This window comes from Syngnathoides biaculeatus, chromosome 14 (genome assembly GCF_019802595.1).
Source record: "Syngnathoides biaculeatus isolate LvHL_M chromosome 14, ASM1980259v1, whole genome shotgun sequence".
NCBI lineage: Eukaryota > Metazoa > Chordata > Actinopteri > Syngnathiformes > Syngnathidae > Syngnathoides > Syngnathoides biaculeatus.
Window position 1 is genome coordinate 25,284,544 of NC_084653.1, and position 17,047 is coordinate 25,301,590.

General features: G+C 46.4%; 1 protein-coding gene across 10 annotated transcripts in view; it reads left to right on the plus strand.

Annotated features, from left to right (window-relative positions):
• st6gal2a (ST6 beta-galactosamide alpha-2,6-sialyltranferase 2a) overlaps positions 1 to 17,047 on the plus strand; it is an 82,304-nt gene that overhangs the window by 55,470 nt on the left and 9,787 nt on the right. For 8 of the 10 annotated variants that reach the window (XM_061841568.1, XM_061841573.1, XM_061841575.1 and 5 more), the window contains 4 exons: positions 2,610 to 3,646; positions 7,654 to 7,751; positions 7,861 to 7,962; positions 12,356 to 12,530. In XM_061841568.1, coding sequence (XP_061697552.1) covers positions 2,610 to 3,646; positions 7,654 to 7,751; positions 7,861 to 7,962; positions 12,356 to 12,530 — 1,412 coding nt within the window. Of the gene's footprint in view, positions 1 to 2,524; positions 2,539 to 2,609; positions 3,647 to 7,653; positions 7,752 to 7,860; positions 7,963 to 12,355; positions 12,531 to 17,047 lie in introns of all 10 variants that reach the window. The other 2 variants (XM_061841576.1, XM_061841577.1) reach the window with 1 other exon arrangement.

A 17,047-nucleotide genomic window follows, 5' to 3' on the forward strand; every position in this document is an offset into this window, starting at 1 on the left:
TGGCTTTTCCCAAGCCCGTCACCTTCCATGTTTGTCTTGCGTCTCTTTGCAATCGCTACTCTCTGGCCCACTTGCTCCTTGCTGTTTTCCTGGCGCTGGAGGGCGGTCAGCGCCTGAGCTTTGGCCTCCCGTGTGGCCGAGGGCACCGAGTGTGAGTGTGCCAGCGGATGTGGACGTGGATGTGGAGGGTTAAAGGGCGTTGGTGTCCGGGGTGGGGGGTTGTTGGTTTATGTCAGCGGCGCTTGGGATCGTTTCTGCTGTACTCTGCAAGTCCTGGCAGGACCGACAGGAAGCTGTAATTACAGAGAGGTTTCACTCTGACAAGAGGCACCCCCCCCCCTCCCAACCCCCGCCCCCGCCCCACCCCACCCCATCCACTGAGGAAAGCCTATCTCATATTAAGAGGCCATATTTTTCTAATTAGGTTTGGCTGAGGAGGTTGCGGCGCTGTAATGTGTATTTCAAGCTTGACTCACTCACTTCCTATACTCTGTACAGTAGAACCTCTAATTATAACTCGTATTTTCTTTTACAACTATAACAAGCTTGTTCTTCTTCTTCTTTTCCTTTCGGCTTGTCCCGGCTTGTCTTTTTCCATCTTAGCCTATCTCGTGGATCTTCCTCTCTTAACACCCGCAGTCCTCATGTCCTCCCTCACAACATCCATCAACCTTTTCATTGGTCTTCCTCTCGCTCTCTCTTCCTTGACAGCTCCATCCTTGCCATCCTCCTACCAATTTCCTCACTCTCTCGCCTCTGGACATGTCCGAACCGTCTAAGTCTGGTCTCTCCGACCTTGTCTCCAAAACATCCAACTTTGGCTGTCCCTCTAATGAGCTCATTTCTAATCCTATCCGACCTGCTCACGCCGAGCCAGAACCTCAACGTCTTCATTTCTGCCACCTCCAGTTCTGCTTCCTGTTCTTTCTTCAGTGCCACCGTCTCTAATCCGTACATCATGGCCGGCCTCACCACTGTTTTATAGACTTTGCCCTTCGTCCTAACGTAGACTCTTCTGTCACATAGAACACGTTCCGCCAAATGTTTCACCCCGCTTGGACCCGTTTCTTCACTTCCTTACCACACTCACCATTGCTCTAGATTGTTGATCCCAAGTATTTGAAGTCGTCCACCCTCGCTTTCTCTTCTCGTTGGAGCTTCACTCTTCCTCCTCCACCTTTCTCATTCACACAAATATATTCCGTTTTACTACGGCAAATCTTTACTTCTCTCCTTTCCAGTGCGTGCCTCCATCGTTCTAATTGTTCCTCCGCCTGTTCCCTGCTTTCACTGCAGATCACAATATCATCTGCGAACAACACGGTCCAAAGGGAATCCAGTCTAACCTCATCTGTCAGCCTATCCATTACTACCGCAAACAGGAAGGGGCTCAGAGCGAATCCCTGATGCAGTCCCACCGCCACCTTAAATTCTTCTGGCACACCTACGGCACATCTCACCGCTGTTCTGCTGCCCTCATACATGTTCTGTACTATTCTAACATATTTCTCCGCCACACCAGACTCGCGGATCCGGTACCACGGTTCCTCTCTTGGTACTCTGTCGTAGACTTTCTCTCGGTCTACAAAGACGCAATGTACCTCCTTCTGCCCTTCTCTGTACTTTTCCACGAGCATCCTCAAGGCAAACAATGCATCTGTGGTACTCTTTCTAGGCGCGAAACCATAACAAACCTGTAAATAGCTCAATTTGATCAAACATTTTCGATAACCAGTAACAATTGTTGCTCATCCGCAGTTGGCATTATGCGGTCGTTATTTCAAAAATATGCCTCACAATACACCAGCGTCACATAACATTTTGACAGCCGACGCAGTTGTTAGTGATGATTCAGCGTATACTTAGATCACTAATCACATAAGTTGACATCTTGAGTGTTTTTATTGTGACGGAAAGAACAGCAGCAGCTGAGAGAAATGTTCTCGGTTTCTTTACATTCTGACTCTTTCATCCTCGATAAACGTCAATGACGATATTAAGAAACCACACTGGCGGCTGAGGAACTCTGCCGTGACACGGTCGAAGTTTTCTGGCATGAAAGGGATCCAGATCCTCCATTCTGTTTTGACCCAACAGTCCCGAAGAGGACAAAAAGAAAATGTTTTTTCCCCTTTACGCAAATGTGCTGAGGCCATTTCCGTCGCATTGATCTCAGCACAAGCTCGCCCCGCATGTCGCGCGTACGCGTTCCCACCTCCTCTCCTACTTTCTCATGAACTGCAACTGCCTCGTATTTGACAAAAACCACAGTATTTGCTCGTACGTGTTTTCATACGACAGCAGTTGTGTCTCGTGTCCCTAATTTACCGTCTTGATTTCCTGACTGTAAAAGTTCTCACCCTCGCCCTGACTTCAAAACTTACTTTTTTTTTTTTTTATCGGGCAGTAAGGACCTGTTGTCTCATAATTACCAGATAACTGCATTACAATATTATCAGTTTTCTTGCCGATCCCTAAAGTGTACTCATCAGTTCCACTTTTTTCTCATTGTGTGATGAACTAGAATCGTCCTCTGAGGTGAGTTGAAGTCACAGTGTGGACACGCCAGAACGGATCTTCTTCCCTCCTGATCTTTCTTTCTCCTGCAGGCCCACCCGGCTGACGTCTGGGCTGACCCCTGCCCTCCCCCCTCGCCCTCTCCTCCCCCCTGCTTCAGCTGTAAGGGCTTTGTTGTCACTCAACCCCGTTTTAGGAATGAAGTCTAGCATGAGGCAGTGGCGGAGGCTGGTGTTGGTGGGAATCCTGGCCTGGGGTCTCATCTTTCTCACCCTTTTTTCATACTTACTGGATGCCCGCGTCAATGAGTTGCTGACCTCCGCCGGGTCCCTGCTGTCCCAGCACCCCGACACCCGCCGCCTGACCTCCATCCAGGCCTCCCATCTGCAGAACGGTGTCGCGACCACGACCTTGCCGGGAGATGTGCCCGAACCGGAGCCTCGGACCGGGTCGGAGGTGAGCCGCAGCCCCAACAGCGCGGCCTACGGCAGCCAGGAGAGCAGTCGCCTAGACTACTTGGACCCCCAGACTCTGGCGGCCTGGTCTTCCTTCGGCACAGAGAATGTGGGCTCTCACTCGGACCCGGTGACCCAGAGTCACGAGAAGAGCCTTTCCCAGACTGCGGGACATCAAAACTCAAGCCCCCGCGAAGGAGAAGAGGATGACGAGAGGGAAAACGCAGATGAAGAGAAGGGAAATGAAACCAAGACCGAAGGTGTCAGGAAGGCCGCTGACGCCTCCTCCGATCTGGAAGAGAACGACTTCTCCAGGTCGGCATCGGTGTTGAAGCGCCTTTGGCAGGGCCGCCTGTCCGCCGACATGCTGGACCCTTGGCTGCAGCGGGTCCAGAAAGGGTTCTTGAATGCCAACAACCATTATGTGGCCTACAAGGGGCCCCGCCGGGCCTCTCAAAGTGCCAAGGAGCTGCTGTGTCAGATGAAGACTCAGGCCCGGCTGAGCACGGTAGACGGGTCAGAGGAGCCCTTCTCTTCATTGGGGTGGGCCCGCCTGGTGCCCTCCCTCGGATTGGAGCAGCTGCACAGGTCTCAGAGTGGGAACGGCTTCAGGACCTGCGCCGTGGTCTCCTCTGCCGGTTCCATTCTACGATCGGGACTGGGCAGAGAGATCGGTGAGTAGTCTTGGAGTTTTTTTTTAAATTTGATGTCACTTCCTGAATAATTGCTTGAATTTGAAAAGCATGAACTAAAAATCTCAAAGGAATTGCATATGAATTTTGGTCACTAAAACTAGAAATCCCCGTTAAAAATCGTTTGCAGTGGCTATTTTCTTCTGCTCATATGAGGTTGGGTCATGGGGGCAGTAACTTGAGCAGGTACGCCCAGACTCCCCTCTCCCCAGCCACTTCCTTCACCTCTTCTGAGGGGATCCTGAGGCTTTCCCAAGCAAGCGAGAGACTGCGTATCCTCGGGCGTCCCCGGAGTCTCCTCCCGGCGGAACGTGCCCTTAACACCTCACCACGGGGAGGTTTCCTTAAACAGATGCACCAGCCACCTCATCGAAATCAGAATCAGCTCTATTGGCCAAGTGTGTAAAAACACCAAGGACTTTTTCCCCCGCCAGTCGGCGCTCCGATACGGTACGACATACAGAAGATAGAACAACAAAGCGACAAGAACAAAGAACAAGAGACGTTTCTATTTCCAGGAACATACTCGAATAGGCGAAGGTTGTCGAAAAAATGTTCGGAGAAGACTCTCTGGCGGTTAGCAAGTCCTGTCTTGTGTGCTTGAGTCCCGAGACGCCCAAAAAATGTAAACAATACCAGGGAGAACGTGCCGAAGGCTGGCACGCTGGTAGGCGCCATCTTAGAATCATCTGGATCACTAATACTAAGGACCGGTGACTCTAGACTGACTCTAGAGGCCCCACAGTTCTGTGGTTTGGTAACCCAGGGGTCGTGAGTTGGTATCTCACTGGGGGCTTCTCCTCCCCAAGAGGGGTTGCGCCAGGAAGGGTATCCGGTGTAAAAACTGTGCCCAAAAAAATATGAGCGTTGATCTGAGATGTCACGCTAACGGGACGAGCCGAAAGAAAACTTAGCACCAGTGACTCTACTACTCACCCTCTAAGACTCAAGTGTCTAAGACACCCTGCGGAGGAAACCACTTTGGCCGCTTGTATCCAGGATGTCGTTCTTTCGGTCACGACCCCGCAACTCGTGACCGCAGGTCAGGGTAGGAACGTAGATCAACCAGGCAATAGAGAGCGTCTGCTTTCGTGTGAGGTGACAATGTACGGCGAGTTGTCACGTAGTTGTTATGTTTGTGGCCGCGATCGACGGCAAGTGCCGGTTGTGGTGATTACGCAGGAAACGCACATGAGCTGTTTGAAAAATTTGATACGCTCCGGTCGGCTACCCGAGACTGACACTTTGCGAGCGACTGCTTTCGGTGTGATGGCGTTGACTTAAAATGCCGCGCTGCCGACTGCAGCCTTGGGAATGAGCGCGATCGTGCTCGCTTTCATCGGACGGTTGAACCAGTACGGTTGTGATTACCGCACGGATCGGTATTTCAAGCGGGCCCGCCTGCGGTGAGCAGCGTGCACACCTTTGGAATGCGTACACACGCTGGTTTGGGGGGGGTCGCTGGGGGGGGGGGGCTTGTCAGCCTTGAGGAAAGGTGTAGAAGGTGTGAAATCCATGACAGATGGCTCACTCAAGGGGAAAAAAAATAAAGGTGTGTGTGTGGGGAGGGGGGGGGGAGAGGGGGGTTGTGGTTAGTACCCCCCCCCCACTCCACCCACCCCTTCTGGCAACCCATCAGGTGTCTTCGCATCACATCGAGCCTCTTTGAATTTCATTCTCGAATGCATTAAACATGTTTCCGCTAACGTCGACGGCGCGTCGACTTCTTGATCTTGATTGATTCCGGCGGCTCCGCGCGGGGGGGAGTCCTTGAAGGACCCGGAAAGTCGACACTTCCGCGACGCGTCTGATGTGAAATACATCATGTGTTAATTAATCTATGTAATTGATATAGGCCTCCAGTCAAATGCGTGGATGGCTGTAATTACCGCACACTAGATGTCGCGCGTGACGTGGCAACTGTAAAGCTGACGTTGTCGAGCCGCCCTTCAGTGAGTGAACATTCATTCATTCATTCGGGTACTTTAGAGCCTTCAGTTGTTGCGAAACCGGAGTGCCCGCAGAAAACCCACACAGGCACAGGAGAGGCCGGGACTTGAACCCCAGTCCTCGGAACTGCGAGGCAGTTATGCTAACCAGTCGTCTCACTAAAAAAAAAAAAAGAAAACCCTCAAAATGCAACAATGATATTATTAAATAGAATGTAAAGAATTTAACATTCAGTGGAAATTGTGCCGGTGTTAGCGGCTTGGCCAGGATTCTGCCGAGACGTACACGACATGGAGATGATGAGGATGATCATCATATTAATACATATGTATCAAAATACAATATATGTTTTTGTGGTATACAATATTTTTAAAAATCTTGAAAAAATACACCTGAAGTGACGTGGGAAAAAAAAAATAGCTGCGCCTTTGCAACTCTTATTGCAATGTAACAAAAATTGTCATAATTTATAATAGCAACTGTAAATTCCACATTTTCCTAGTAATGTCATCGGTTACAATTAATTAAAAAAATGTAATGTAATTACTTCATCCCAGTAGATATAATCACTCCCCATCCCTGATTTTATGAATGAATATATATATGCACACACTTAGGGTTAACATAGGGTTAATAAATGAACTTTTATCGTGCTGCTTCATTTTTTTTTCAGGAACTTAATTCAACCGTTGTGATCCAAATACTCCTAAAATGTTGCCTTAACAATGCTAACAGTGTCCTGTCGTTGTACTCTGATTGGTCCACTTTTCTTTTACCTGCGCGTTTATTCTCACGCTTGCGGTTTCAAAATGCTGTGGACTCACATGTGTGACCGAATGTGCGGGAATGAAATGTAAACACGGATAGAAGTGAGAGTACATTTGATTGCGTTACTTGAAGGCTGACAAATTCAAAAGATTCCGGAGAGACTGTCAAAGAGGTTTAGTGCCACCGTGTGGACATCACGAGGCACGACAGGCTTCAGAACCACAAAAAAAGTTCTCGGGTTCAAACGCTCACTTGGGGCAAGTTTTATTTTTAGTTCGTTGAGCTGCATATTTTTTTTTATATAAGTTAGTCTATCTATCTATCTATCTATCTATCTATCTATCTATCTATCTATCTATCTATCTATCTATCTATCTATCTATCTATCTATCTATCTATCTATCTATCTATCTATCTATCTATCTATCTATCTATCTATCTATCTATCTATCTATCTATCTATCTATCTATCTGTTAATCTTTTGTGTTGTGAAGGTTTTTAAATGAGGTTGTGAGGGGTGAAAAAGAGTTCACATACAGTTTGACTTTCATACACAACATCGATCCATCTGAGCCGCTTATCCTCATCAGACGTGGGAATACGCAGCAAGGATTTTTACATTTAGAAATATGAACGCTTTCAATTGTATGTTCATTGCATATCAAGGTCGTTGAGCTTATACATGAAAGAATTGTCAAATGAAGCTTGACCGATGAGGAAAAGCTTTGTTTCCCCACTCTAGCGCCACCTTATGGGTTCTGCATGTAAGCGCCAAATTCCCTCAAAAAGTCAGCAGGTGTCAGAACATCCCAAAACTGCAATTACCAGAACTGAGCGTTAGAGGGCGATGGTGCAACATCATTGTGACACATTTTATTCTGCAAAAGAAGACCTTTGGCAGCCAAAACATAGACCAGGGGTCACCAAACGTTTTGAATCTATTATTTACTTCCTAGGTACTGAGTGATGCGAAGTTTTTATAGACATTTTCGAGATTTAAAGAAAAATACAATTAAAATTATTGATATTTTTCCTCTGTAAAGACAGTGATTATGTTTGTGATTTCTAACAGAAATGATCAATAATGATTTAACAATAAGCACCTTGAGATAAGTTGAATCTATTTCCACTTGTTTTTCCTCGTCTAGACATTTTTTATTTGTCTCTCACGTGGCCAAATGTTTATCATTCTGTATTTTTGATGGACCTTATAGTCATCGCCACGGGAAACGAGAACAATATTTCAGTCGACGTGTTTGTGATTTTTCAGACGCTCACGACGCCGTGATGAGGCTCAACGCGGCCCCCACCGAGGGTTACGAGAAAGACGTGGGCAACAAGACCACCATCCGTGTCATCAACTCAAAGGTGAGAACGGGAATGTTTCGCGATGAGGTCGACGGGCGCCGACGTATCACGGAAAAAAAATTACTGAATCCATTTTGTTGTTGTTGTTGTTGTTGGCTCTCCTCAACAGGTTATTGTAAGTCCGGAGCACCATTTCAAGACCAGTCCCCTTTACAAGAATGTAACCTTGGTGGCCTGGGACCCTCCGCCTTACTCGCTCAACTTGCACAAGGTTGGCTCACTCACACCTGGATTGCATCCGGATGTTAACCTATGGAAGTAAATGTGTGCCACCGGGATTTGAATTTGAAATGCCACAGAAAACAGAATTTAAATTTGAAATGTAAAGTGATCACATTTTCAATCCTTGTATTTCAGTGTAGCTTTTCAATGTTAACAATTCAACCGGCACCTATTCGCTGTCTAAAATTCGCCGTCTGTCCCAACCAGGCAGGGTTACTTCAGGTCAGAACCAAACAGCCAGCCAATCCAGTTACGCTTTCTTAGTATGTGATGTCACGTGACTAAGAAAGCCTAACTGCGATTGGCCGGGTGCTCGGTTCTGACCCGGTGGCACGGACGGTGAATCTTAGACAGTGAATTGTTGCTAGTTTTTTTTTTTTTTTTTTTTTTTTTTTTTTTACATGGTTCCTTTTGCTTGAATAAAAATTGCGATAGTGATATGAATGCAGACATTCTCATGTCAGGACAATCCCAGGGGTGGATGTTGTTAACCCGGGCCGCGACGGATCTGGGATCGAATTCTTTAGACGAACGCTTACATTTATTTTTTACGGGCAAAGTTCTGATGGCTCCCGACCAGCCCTCGCCATTTATCCGACCGTCCAACAGTCAATTTGTCTGTCAAGTCTTCTGCGTTTTTTTTCAGTTGCTCTCCAGTAAAAATAATCCATCCGTCCATTTTCTTAGCCGCTTATCCACACAAGGATCACGGGTAGTGCTGGTGCCAATCCCAGCCGTCAACGGGCAGGAAGCGGGGTACACCCTGAACTGGTCGCCAGCCGATCACGGGGCACGTCGAGACAAACGGTCGCACTCACAATTAATCACACCTAGGGGAAATTTAAAGTGTCCAGTTAATGGCGCACGTTTTTGGGAATGTGGGAGGAAACCGGCGTGCCCACGCGGGCACGGGTGGAACATCCAAAACTCCACACAGGCGGGTCCGGGATTGAACCCCGGGACCTCGGAAATGTGAGGCCAACGCTTTCCCAGCTGAGCCGCCGTGCCGCCCCGTTTAATAACAGTGCTACGACAAAACAATAGATAACAGTTAATACATTCCAGTCTGCACTTCTTTGATGTTTATTTCCACGCCCAAATTTTGTACAACCTCAGTCACGCTTCCCCCCGATTCCAAGATAAGCCAGCCTCATTTTATGGTTATTTAGACGTGTCCAGAAGTATCATCCAGCAACACTACAGTACACGCCAGAGGAATTGAAAACTAATAGCATAAGCGGAAAAAAAAAAAAAAAAAAACGCTGAATTATTGTTTTGGAGCCGCAGCTTTGTCCTGCGTACCGCACGATCGCTTCACCTCTCCAATTTGCGGCGCTCATCATTTTGTCGGTCACCGCGTGCCGAATACTTCCAAGACACTAAAACGGCCATTTTTTCACTGACGGGCAAAGTTTATGATACCATAATTTCCGCTGAGTTATTTGAGTTGCTTCACTGTGATACAAATTAAAAACTTAGCCCACCGCTAATTTCATAACTTTACTGACCTTTGTCGAGGAGTTATCGTGTCATCATAAAACAGCGAGAAGTAAACAAAGGTGAGGATGGAGATAAAGCTGTGGATTTATTTTCAAGCGTGTCGAGCGGTGTCAAATTAATTTTTCTCATGGGCCACATGGTAGTTATAATTTTCCTCAGAGGGCTTTTATGAGCGTGAACCCATATTAGTGTACGATTGCTTCGTAATATCACGTACACACTAAAATGATGGTGAACTAGTTTTGACGTTATGCAGTAAAAAATGCGAGCAATATTGCGCTGGTGTTGGTCGTCGTTAAAAACATTCATTTCCTGCTTAATTTGATCATTTGTTCCCCACCCACAACCCAGCGGTCGTTTTTCTTCCCAAAGAAAATCATTTCATTCCAAGATTGGACACGGACACGAGTTCGTTTGGGAAAGGTTCACATGTGCGAAACGAGGTTTGAAGCAACGTTCCCTCTAAGCTGCGCACCTGCGCAATTGCGCACTCGTGGCGCACATGAAAACCGATCTCGGGCGGTCTTTAGCAAGCTGCTGCTCAGCCACACCATGCCACGCAATCCACTTCCTTGTTTACCTTATCTATCTATCTATCTATCTATCTATCTATCTATCTATCTATCTATCTATATCTATCTATCTATCTATCTATCTATCTATCTATCTATCTATCTATCTATCTATCTGTCTATCTGTCTGTCTGTCTGTCTGTCTGTCTGTCTGTCTGTCTGTCTGTCTGTCTGTCTATCTATCTATCTATCTATCTATCTATCTATCTATCTATCTATCTATATCTATCTATCTATCTATCTATCTATCTATCTATCTATCTATCTATCTATCTATCTATCTATCTATCTATCTATCTATCTATCCACCCATCCAATCACGCGGTTTTTAACAAGCTGCTGTCAGCCACACCATGCCACACACTACTTCCTTGTTTACCTGACACCGCCCACCTCCCGCTCTTAAAGGGGTACACTCATAATTGGAAACCCCGCCCACCGCCGGTGCTTTAGTTAGAAACACAGCCTGGGCAACATAGAGCAAAGCCGAGTTAGACGTGCTGCTTGTGTTTACTCTCGATAATAATGGTAAAAGTAAAAAAAAAAAAAAAGTGCTGTTGCTTTAACGAATGTCGGGGTATGCGAATAATAGAAGAAAAAGTGGTGAAAGTGGGCGAGATTTTCTCTTTTTGAATAAAAAAGGTATGGTCTGAAGCCAAAGTAGAAAGTGCAGGATGAGATGGTGTGTAATGTTAAAATCCCACCTTGGCGCAGCCTGATAGAGGATGGAAACACAAAAAGCTATTTATGTATTTTAAAATTAGGAGACCTCATAACATTAACCTTAAAACTGTTTGGTAGCATCATTCAAGCTTTCAACATGCATTGCTAAAGATGTTCTGCAAAAGCAATAATTCAGTTTTACACCAAGAAAAACAGACGGGGGGGGGGGATATCATAATATTAAAAATAGATAAATAAAACAAAGTTGGACATTTCAAATTTACAGTTCATACTTGGCTTGGTTTGGTTAGCAATGTATTTTTTTCCCGTTTGTTGACATTTTCACTGCAAAAATCACAAATAAAAATGTTCTAAAAATTTTCTGATGATACTGTAATCTCAATTTTTAATGAGGCATGTAACTTCAATGTATAACAGTAATCTGACCACAGTGCGTACGCCTGACGTTGCTCACAGCGGTCAAAGGGGGCGCTCACGAGTTTAGCGTCAAAAATGAGAGGGAACATCGGTTTGAAGTGATGGAATTGGAATTGTTAGTGGAAAAGAGAATCGCACATCTTCCCAAATTGATTGCGCGGATCGTTTTAGGATAGCCAGCAACCGCATAAAAGCTACGTTTTGTATGATTTAATGACTGCCGTCCCAAGCGTGAGACAATTGCACGTCCACGTATGTTCCCGTCCTGCCTAAAACCGCATTTAAAACTTGTAGTCCGCCTGTGAGAGGCGAGCGCCGACTTTCGCAGTGCCCAGGAGTTACCCAGCTGCATGCAAATGAGAATTCCGTTTATTAATATTGCATGGCCCCTTGCTTGCGTCGCTCAACCGATGATGTGCGGTGATTCACAAAAAAAGGTCGCACGTCCAGAATGTAGATATAGATTTACTCGGGGAGCCAAAAATGAAATGAAACGAGTCCAGCGCGAGGATAATGAAACAAATCTATGTTTTGGGAAATAAAAACGAACGAGGAAAATCAATTTGGCCCAAGTTTTACTCAGTCGCCGACGCCCGGCAGACATTTTTCATCGGCAAATAATCGAGTAGACGTTCAGCGCGCTCATCAGTCATCGACGGATTATATCTCGTAATATTAATATTTGTCGGGGGGGGGGGGGGGGCACTCCGAAACGCTTTTCTTTTCGTGCCGGCTGCAAAATATTCACGCACTCCTCCGTCTATACGTGCAACTCGTGTCCGAAATCGCCTTCCCCGCTGTGAAAATTGCAGCTTATTCAGTGTAAAATGAGGGGAAGGATAAAATATGAATTTAAAAAAAAAGGTATTAACGCAACGAGTGCTGTGCGGCGTTGAGTCAATTGCAGCGTTCTTGTTGGCTTTGTTTGTGATGTCATTAAAGCATTTCAGACTTAAACGGGTGGCAAATCACCGACGAGCTGGTGTTGACGTCCGTTGATGTAAATTTATGTTTTTTTTGTGGTGGCGGGGCGGCGGCGGGGGGTGTGCGGGAGGGCGAACAGTTTCAAATCTCGGGTAGAAGATATAAAGTTTGCGACTTTTTTTTTTTTTTTTTTTGCATAGCACTGGAACGTGAACCTCTCTAAGGTCTAAAGCGCACCCCCCCCCCCCCCCCCCCGTTGCCCCTCCTCCATTTTTTTTTTGCCAGTGGTTCACCGGTCCAGACTTCAACCTGTTCGGGCCGTACGTGGAACGGCGCAAGTCCCACCCCGACCAGCCCTTCTACATCCTCCATCCCAGGTACCTTTGGGGCCTGTGGGACGTGATCCAGGCCAACACTCTGGTGAACATCCAGCCCAACCCGCCCTCGACTGGCTTCATAGGTGAGCACATCTCACGCGCGCTCGCTGCCACGTGTAGAATCCTCGGCAAGTACAACATTGCAGTCCGGGCTGGGTCCATCCGATGAGGGGTGTTTGAATATTTTCATAAAACGCTGTCGGTACGATGACTGCCATTACAGTTTTCCCCCACTACATCGCTGTTCATCGCTCGAGCGCCCACGTTTTTGGATTCTATGCATCTGCCTGTTGTAGAAATTTTTGAATTTGAACTTTATTTGGCATTATCTATTTATGATTTTTATTTTTATTTTCCAGACTCATCTCTTTAAGGTATACAGGAAATCTCTGTTCGAAATTTGCTGTAGCGTGATTTTCGTTTTTTTTTTTTTTTGCACAGCATAATCCATATTTTTTTATGATTTGTATATTTCTACATTTTTTACCAGTTAAGTACTCATCGTGTCTCTGCCATGCAAACACTTAGTTTGCTATTTATGTAGATAGTTTTAGGGTTAGGGTTAGGGTCTTTTAATATTTTAAATGTGTGTGTATTGTTTGAAAGGTCTGTTTGAAGACCCCAAGACAATTTCCAGTTTAAAAAAAAAAATAAAAAAAAAAAATAGAAATATATATATATATATATATATACAGCTCTCTCTCTCTCTCTCTCGCTCTCTCTCTCTCTCTATCTCTCTCTCTCTCTCTCCTCTCTCTCTCTCTCTCTCTCTCTATATATATATATATAATATATATATATATATCTATATATATATATATATATATATATATATCCATCCATTTTCTTTGCCGCTTATCCGCACGAGGGTTGCAGGGACTCCACACAGGCGGGGCCGGGATCGAAACCGGGTCCTCAGAACTGCGAGTCCATCACTTTAGCAGCTGATCCACCATGCCGCCTAAAAAAAAAAAACACGTGTATATATATATATATATATATATATATATATATATATATATATATATATATGTTAGCGAGGACCCACACCGACAGTAGCTTCAAACATGTCTTATTGCCGCTTCCTCCGGTGTTTTATCTTTCCATTTCCACAAAGACCGGCGATACGCGCATATGAGCACTCGCGCGCAAAATCCAACATCTGAGCCGAGATGGACTGCAGACTAATCTCACAAGCGCGCCGTCGCCGTCGCACCTCCTCATCACATTTTACATACATTGAAAGTCCACGCCCAGAATGTCAAACGCTCAGAGTTGTTTCTAACAGCGTGCGACTTTATGTCTGGCGGGCGTCGTACCGAGCGGCGCAATTTCCAACTCTGCGACAGTCGGGGGGAGGGAAAAAAACGGCCACAGTCGCTCACGCCGTTTGACATCGCGGCGGTTGGTCGTCGCGACGGTCGATAAACGTTGACGTTTCGTTTTTTTTTTTTTTTTTGCAAAATCCTGCGGCGGGCCGCATCTGGCCCCCCGGGCCTTGAGTTTGACACCTGCGCCATAAAACGTATGAATGCTGACAGGGAGAGGGAAATAATTTGCATACCTACTCAAAAATCCTATCGTTTAATTGATAAATGATCCTTCAGAAGTCAAGCCCCTCGACGGTGACAGCGAGCCCCCCCCCCCCCCCCCCTTTTTGTTGTTGTTGTCTCTGATCTTTGCGTGATTTGCATTTGATTTAGTCTCTGCAAACACGGAAACGGAGCGGACGGAGCGCATTCCGTCACGACTTTCCTCCGATTGCGCATTCATGTGCGGCCGCGCTGATCTTTTCGCGCGTCTGCGGGGATGAAAATGAATACGAGATGAAAGCGCTGGAAGAGCTTAACAAGCGTTACTGGCTGACTCACCGGGCGGAAGAGAACAAAAATCATTTGTTCAAAAAAGCGTCTCGTGGAAACGTCGGCCCAATGGAGGGCTTTGTGTACTGAAATGGGAAAGAATTGTTGGCCTTTTTCTATATGGCCTGCGATTGGCCGGCGACCAGTTCAGGGCGTACTCTGCCTCTTACGCGAAGAATGGCTGCGATAACCTCCAGAACAGCCGTGACCCTGTTGAGGATCAGCAGAACGGAAGATGAATGAATTAATTTTAATAGATAAAATATAGGCGGCACGATGAATCAGCTGTAAAGCCTCACAGTTCTGAGGTCCCAGGTTCGATCCCGGCCCCGCCCGTGTGGAGTTTGCATGTTCTCCCCGCGCCTGCGTGGCTTTCCTCCGGGTGGGCACTCCGCTTTCCTCCCACATCCCAAAACCATGCAATATTAATTGGGCACTCTAAATTGCCCGTAGGTGTGATTGTGAGTGTGGTTGTTTCTCTCTATGTGCCCTGCGATTGGCTGGCAACCAGTTCGGGGTCTACCCCGCCTCCTGCCCCTTGACAACTGGCAAAGCCTCCAGCAGTCCCCGCGACCCTTGTGAGGATAAGCAGCTCAGAAAATGGGTGGATGGATAAAATGGCACCACGGTGGATCAGCTGCTAAAGCGTTGGCCTCACAGTCCTGAGGTCCCGGGTTCGATCCCGCCCCCGCCCGTGTGGAGTTTGCATGTTCTCCCCGTGCCTGCGTGGCTTTCCTCCGGGTGGGCACTCCGGTTTCCTCCCACATCCCAAAACCATGCAATATTAATTGGGCACTCTAAATTGCCCGTAGGTGTGATTGTGCGTGCGGCTGTTTGTCTCATTGTGCCTTGCGATTGGCTGGCAACCAGTTCGGGGTCTTCCCCGCCTCTTACCCGATGACAACAGGGATTGGCTCCAGTGACCCTCGTGAGGATAAGCGGCTAAGAAAATGGCTGGTTGGATGGATAAAATATAAGATATTAAGGAAAACATGATAAATGCTTCTCAAAAAGCCTCCAGGCAGATGTTTTAAGCGAAATGACAGAAGATGTCTATGGTCTGGTGGGAGGTTTTAAGAACTAAACCCAGAATTGAGGACCGAAGAGGCTACAAATACGCAAATGAGATTTGTCCAGCATTTGCAGACTTCCCACCATTCCCAGCAATGGCAAAAACTGTAATTTCTCGTGTATAATGCTTGTTTTTTTTCCCCCTAAAAAATTGTCAAAAATCAATGGTGCGCGTTATACATAGGTAAAGGCAGCACCCCTAACCCAAAATAAAAAAAAATACTGCCAAAAAAGGCCCGTGAAAGAATCAAAATAGTAAATTCACAAAGTCCTGAAAAGGGAAGATTCCAAGTAAGAAAGAAATCACTCACCACTAATAACGAAAGGGAAATTTGATGTGAGGCAGGACAATAAACTGACACAGACTGAAAGAAAGCAGGGATCCAAATAAAAACAAATTGACTATTCAAATTGTTTGCGCGCAGCTGTGGTTGCTTTAAAGTGCTCTTCAGATAAAGACAACGAGGCTTACCTGGACGAGACGCGAGCTTGGGGGGAGCCGATCGGTATACGCAAGGGACGAGGCCGACGGGTTGGGGGGGGGGCGTTAAATGAAAACCTCACGAACTGACAAACAAAAAACTTCATCCACTCTCAACACATCTAAACGGCGTCATGCATTTTTATTCCCGCCGAGTCACGTTTGATGTGTTGTGGATTTCGGGAGAAGCTGCCCGCACGAAAAGCCTGCGAACGTGACAGCAAAATTCAAACCGTGTTGTCGTCGTCGTCACTCCAAACGCCGCGGAATCCGAAGCCGTTGGGGGCAGGACGGGAAAATGTTTGAGTACCTGCCTAGAAAATCCCGCATCCATTTTACCATCATGCTTGTCGTCACTGGGTGAGCTGGCGTCTTGAAACGAACATGCTTGTTTTTAGAATGCGGAAGGAAGCCGCCGTGCTGTTGCTCCCTTATTTCTACTACTTGCTGTCAGATCAAAAAATGTTTTTCAGGTTGTTGAACGAAACTGTGGGGAATGTCGGTGACGTAGCCTCGCAGTCGAGGGCTCACCGGTTAGAATCTTGGATGACAACCCTTTTGTATTTATATACAGTGAAGAAAACGAGTATTTGAACTGATTTTTTTTTTTTTTTACACAGTTTATTTGCGTGATACAGCTGCAAATAAGTATTTGAACACCTGTCTATCAGCTAGAATTCTGACCCTGAAAGACCTGTTAGTCCGCCTTTAAAAGTCCACCTCCACTCCATGTATGATCCTGAGTCAGATGCACCCGTGTGAAGTCGTTAGCTGCATAAAGGCATCTGTCCACCCCATATAATCAGTAGGACTCAAAACCTGTAACATGGCCAAGACCAAAGAGCTGTCCAAAGACACCGGAGACAAAATTGTACGACTCCACACGGCTGGAAAGGGCTACGGAGAAATTGCCAAGCAGCTCCACTGGAATGGAAGAAGCTAAACATGACGGTCAATCTCAAATCGGAGTGGAGCCCCAGGCAAGATGTCACCTCGTGGGGTCTCAATGATGCTTTGAAAGGGTGAGGAATCAGCCCAGGACTACACGACAGGACTTGGTCAAAGACCTGAAAAGAGCTGGGACCACCGTTGCCGAGGTGACTGTTGGTAATACACTAAAACGTCATGGCTTGAAATCATGCATGGCACGGAAGGTTCCTTAGCTTAAACCAGCACATGTCAAGGC